This window comes from Colletotrichum chrysophilum, assembly GCF_026319265.1.
Source record: "Colletotrichum chrysophilum strain AFK26 chromosome Unknown scaffold_427, whole genome shotgun sequence".
NCBI classification, from domain to species: Eukaryota; Fungi; Ascomycota; class Sordariomycetes; order Glomerellales; family Glomerellaceae; genus Colletotrichum; species Colletotrichum chrysophilum.
This window is the reverse complement of record NW_026517714.1, coordinates 1-5,321: the sequence shown is the minus strand read 5'-3', so window position 1 is coordinate 5,321 and position 5,321 is coordinate 1. Positions and strand designations below refer to the sequence as shown.

Genomic DNA, 5,321 nt, shown 5'->3' with positions numbered 1-5,321 from the left:
CGAATATTCCGATGTCGGATTCCAGCGAGAACACACCGACTTTTTCTATCATCATCATCATCATCATGATGGATTGATCAATATATACACTCATTCAATTATCCTCAATGTTGACTGCCTCATACACACTCTTGTGACAGTTCTGTAGGGTCTCGGCCTGCCCGTCAAGTCCACCGGTATGATAAATGCAAAGCCCATTCGCAACTGTGATCAACAGCAACATATTCCATGTTCGCCCGTTCTGCATCCATCAATATCGGACAACCCTGTCACATCGTCATGTACGCAAACATAAAGCTCATGTCCCTACAAATTGGCAGTATGCTGGCTAACGTATCACAGAGTATCTCAACCATGTCTACTACCACTCTGCCCTTCAGTGACATTCAAGTGCAGGTCCCCGGTTTTGGGGCCATGGGCTTGAGCTCTGCCATGGGGAATGATCTCAGCTACGACCAGGCTGAGCCAGTCCTGCTCAAGGCCGTCGAGCGCGGTTGCACATTCTGGGATACTGCCGTAGGTCATTCACCGTCGGCAAGTCGACGCGATGGGAAACAATCAATCATCTGATAAGCGCCCCAGGTCGCATACAAGAACGGCGCCAACGAACAGCTTCTCGGTGACTTTGTCAAGAAGCACAATGTGCGCGACAAACTCTTTGGTGCGTCTCATTATTGCATATGCGCTTGCACCCGAACGACTGGACTAACTACTGCTGCTGGTGCGTAGTCGCATCCAAGTGCGGATTCGACGTCTTTGGCCCGCAACGCACGGTGACGAATTCGGCATCCCACATCAAGGAGTATATTGAGGGTACAATCGACAGGCTCGGCTTCACCCCTGATCTGTACTACCTGCACAGGATCGACCCGAGTACGTCCCGTTCCCATCTTGAACCCGTCTTCACAGGCCGTTAATGGCGTGATCACTTACGCTCGAATCCAGACACCCCGCTCGAGGAGTCCATCGGCGCATTGGATGAGCTCCGTCGTGCCGGCAAGACGAAGTATATCGGCCTGTCTGAGTGCTCTGCCGCGACTTTGCGCAAAGCGAATGCGACTACGTTTGCTCACCAGAATAATACGGGACAGCGCTAAACCAGGTATTGCTTTTTGCAGTTGCGAAGATTGATGCCATCCAAGCTGAGTACTCGGCTTTCGAGACTATCCATGAGACAAACGGCCTCATCGAGACTGCTAAGGAGCTTGGCGTTGCTTTTGTGGCATTCAGCCCCCTCGGACACGGCTGGCTTGTTGATGACTTCCCTTTTAAGTCTCCCGACGACTTTGGCCCAACCGATTTCCGACGCACCGGTAAGCGCCCTCAAAACGCAGCTAGTTAATGCGTCTGTATACTAACACTACTTGTTCGAATGCCGCAGTGCCCAAGTTCCAGGGCGACAACTTCTACCGCAATAAGGCCATTGTCGACGAGATCAAGAAGCTGGCCACGGTCAAGGGATGTACGGTGGCTCAGATTGCACTGGCCTGGGTCGCCGCCCAAGGCCTCATCGCCATCCCCGGCACGACCAAGGCCTCTCGCTTGGATGAGAACTGGGATTCGCGCAAGGTTGTCCTTACTAAGGACGAACTGAAGGAGATGCGTCGCATCGTTGATGAGGCCAAGCCGGTCGGTGCGAGATTCGCCCCTATCTTCGAGTCCATGGTTGGACACTAGAACATGCATCTTGACATTTCGATCTTGTGTGCCGTCGTTGACAGAGTGCCGGCCATTATCGAAGATTGCCGGGCAGGTCCGGTGTTCAGAATGAGGCCCGCGAAGTAGGGACGAGATGAGAGCAGAAGGTGGGGGGAAACTTCTTTGTAAATAGCTCACACCGTAAGTCTCTTGACAATGAACACGTACGAAATCCGCGTTTGTCGGCGATGTCGTCCGAGTAGAGTGTTCCGCCGGGCTCCATCGGAGATTTCGTGGCATGATTCTTCGGAGACCGAAACCGGGGGCGGGCGAGGCCCCACCACCGCCCCTCATTCCAGCGTGATGTCACGGCGGGTCAGCCCGCAACATCGGGCGACTTCTTTTCCGCGTGGTTCTGCAACTCCGAGCTCTCCCAAGATTCTCTCCAAAATTCGCGCAGGAGAGTTTGTGATTTCCAGTCAGCATCTAATTTGAAAATGGCGACGACAAAGTACACCCTGGCCACCAGGCTTACTGTGAGTCCCGTCCTCAATACCTCACCATTTAATCACAACTATTGACCGCGAATAGCTGGCCAATGGCAAGACCATCCCTCAGATCCAGCTGGGTCTGTACTGCATGTCCGGCAAGGAAGCCACCAAGACCATTCCTTGGGCTCTGAACGCCGGCTACCGCGGATTCGACTGTGCGCAGATGTACCGCAATGAGCGCGAGTCTGGCAAGGCGATCAGCGACTACCTGTCCAGCAGCGAGAACGCCCAGGGCTTGAAGCGTGAGGATGTTTTCTACACGACCAAGCTCGCTAGCTGCAGCACTTCTTATGACGAGGTTCGCCGTTCCATCACGGAGTCCGTGAAAGTTTCCGGTCTAGGCTACGTCGATCTCTTCCTCCTCCACAGCCCGTACGGCGGCAAGGAGGCACGCTTGACCAGCTGGAAGGCCCTGGAGGATGCCATCACTGAGGGCGAGGTGAAGATGGGAGGTGTCAGCAACTACGGTTCTGCCCACGTAAGTCGCGCACTCGTCTTCGAGAGCAAGGTGAGACCTACAAAAAGAGTCGCACTGACATCGCTACAGATTGAGGAGCTCATGGCCTCCAAGCCCCGCATTGCCCCGGTCATCAACCAGATCGAGGTTCACCCCTTCAACACCCAGACCAAGATCAGGGAAACTTGCGCCAAGCACAACATCGCCATTGAGGCGTACGCGCCCCTGGCCCGCGGAATGCGCATGAAGCACCCCAAGATCTTGGAGCTGGCTCAGAAGTACGGCTGCAGCCCGGCTCAGCTGTTTGTGCGGTAAGTCATACCCCTTAGATCACATTTCCCCTATTATGCATGCTGATGAGCTTGTTTGCAGCTGGTCTCTCCAGCATGAGATGATCACTCTTCCCAAGAGTGTCCGCCAAGAGCGACTTATTGAGAACGCTAGTGTTGGAAACTTTGAGATTTCCAAGGAAGACCTGGCCGAGATGGACGGTCTTGATGAGAGACTTGTGACTGATTGGTGAGTTGCCCGAGCCTTCCATGGGAAACAAGACTAACACTAGTAGGGATCCCACTGAGGCCCCTTGAGAGATTGAACGGCCACTCATAGAACGCATGTTAGATGAAGATGTATTGAGCTCAAGCTGAATACAACGAGAAATGACCCCATGATTTGACCCCAAGCTCAGCTTACGGCAGTGGGCCAATGAGCATGCTGTGCAGCTGACGCCATGTGGACCGTCACCTATCTAGCATCTCTCTTAAAGCATCTACTTCGGCCTCCTTCCTCACAAGCTTGAGCCTTAACTGATCCCGCTCCTCCTCGACGTTCTTCAAAGCAGCCTCCAGCTCGGCGATGCGGTCCCTGCCCTTTTGACGGTATTTCCGAGCTGCCATGGTGTTACGTTGTCTTTTGGTCGCGGCCATGTCTTCATTACTGGCTGTGTCTCCTTGGTTATTGTCCACAGAATTGGCCTTTCGCTTCGATACCGACCCAGAAAAGGTTGTCGAATCCGTGACTTTAGGCGCCGGATCGCGTAGTTCCGGAAGAGCTGATAAGTGGTGATCATGAACCAGAGGATGATCAACTCTGTCTAATTTCTCTAGGGGGTCGTGTTGATAGTCATGTGGCTCAGGGCACTCGATGTACCGTGAGTCGTCGACGCGGATACATGAACCTGTAGTTCACTTGTCAGCATGTAATTTGGACACAAGCGATATTGGGGCTGATAGATCACTCACTCTGGGTTTGCTGTGCTGCAGAACAGTTGATCGCATTCAGTAACCCCAGAAGGCTATCTTCTTTGGTATCGCCAATCCCACCATTTGCCACATCATTAGCCGACTCCAAACTTGACTGCAAGCCCTCCGAATCGAGGCGAGGATCAAGAGGAATGTTCTCGGTGTACGGCGGGGCGTCACCCGTGGGATTTGAAGAGTCCTGCGACCATCCAAACATTGGTTCTAGGTTGTCGACAGTCGGCCACCATGTGCTTTGGCCAAGGGGGTTCAGGTTCCTTGGGCTGTTGTGGCTGGACGGGTTCCAGGCGGTATCGAGGCTCGAAGCGTACGACGGTGGACATTTGCGTCTCCATGAACTCAGGATTGGGTGCCTCTCCCTGTTGATGGAGAGGCTGGCTAAGAGGTATTGAGTGGGATTGATAAAGGGAGCCGGTAACGGCCAGATCGGGCTACCGTATTCGAAAACCTCAGAACAGAGGCGTGGATAGGAGCTTGTGAGGAGTTGGAGATGCCAACAGTTTTCCGTTTAGCTGAAGACGTGGTTTTCGCGAAGGGAGTGATCGCTCTGGTTGGCGGAGGCCAGTGAGTCACGATGGCTCATAATGATCCATGGCAGCGCATGGGCCATGCGGAGGAACATCGACATTGATTGTAATTGTTGAATTTTGAACTGGTGTAGTCTAACGAAAATCAGATCTGTTTCAGGCTGTACTGTCTGTAGGGTTGAATTATGGAATATCGCCGCAGTTCCAGTGGCTGAGGTTTCTCGAATTGAAGTTGCCTGGGCTAGTGAGACCATGTCCCTTCCACCTTGCCTCGCAAAGACCAAACTTCTAAGATGTTAATTAGACAAATTCTCACGTTCGCAAGCGTAATATGTCAAAATTCTGGCTGTTTGCATTTGCTAATTATCGACTTGATCCGATGAACGTGGGGTGCGCCATCGTTGGCTGAGCAAAGACAAACGAAGTTCCCTAGTCACCCTGGACATCTCTACAGATGTCCTTGGTGTAATCAAGTGAAGTTGATGTATCGCTGCATTCAGCTTAAGCTTAAGCTTTGATGTCATTCCCACTAAAGAATCGTATCTCAGTATTGGTGAAAACTGACGTAAAACCTCCAACCCTCAGACTGCTGTGTTGTTTCGCAAGATACACAAAGGTCACCAGCTCAAAGCCTCACACCGGATTGTTGTGCAGATTGGTTCGATGACAGATCTGGCTCTCATTATGCTGGCTGCCTTGCATTCTGTAAGAAATGTCAACTCGCCTTCGACGGTCAAAACCCTGGGTGGACTTCCCTCCTACATACCACCCCACCGGCACCCACTGTTAGTGCCGCGCTGGGACTGCCACCCTAGCACTAACACCACCAAACCCACCCCCCACGACCAGAACCCTCGCCCGCGATGGCCTCACAGCCAGCCGCGGGCCC

At 52.9% G+C, this 5,321-nt stretch overlaps 3 protein-coding genes across 3 annotated transcripts; 2 read left to right on the top strand and 1 right to left on the bottom strand.

Moving 5' to 3' along the window:
* Positions 1-354: 354 nt before the first annotated feature.
* COL26b_014484 (uncharacterized protein) lies at positions 355-1,677 on the top strand (the record flags this gene model as incomplete). The annotated part of the gene is made up of 5 exons (XM_053187055.1): positions 355-516; positions 583-661; positions 730-873; positions 1,119-1,313; positions 1,382-1,677. The coding sequence occupies 5 exons, from the start codon at positions 355-357 to the stop codon at positions 1,675-1,677; spliced, it is 876 nt and encodes a 291-aa protein (XP_053029002.1).
* Positions 1,678-2,135: 458 nt separating this feature from the next.
* COL26b_014483 (uncharacterized protein) lies at positions 2,136-3,233 on the top strand (the record flags this gene model as incomplete). The annotated part of the gene is made up of 5 exons (XM_053187054.1): positions 2,136-2,174; positions 2,230-2,667; positions 2,737-2,957; positions 3,019-3,165; positions 3,212-3,233. 5 exons carry the CDS (start codon positions 2,136-2,138, stop codon positions 3,231-3,233), a joined length of 867 nt encoding a protein of 288 aa, XP_053029001.1.
* Positions 3,234-3,386: 153 nt separating this feature from the next.
* On the bottom strand, positions 3,387-4,104 carry COL26b_014482 (uncharacterized protein; the record flags this gene model as incomplete). Its single annotated transcript, XM_053187053.1, has 2 exons — positions 3,387-3,823; positions 3,888-4,104. The coding sequence occupies 2 exons, from the start codon at positions 4,102-4,104 to the stop codon at positions 3,387-3,389; spliced, it is 654 nt and encodes a 217-aa protein (XP_053029000.1).
* Positions 4,105-5,321: the final 1,217 nt, after the last annotated feature.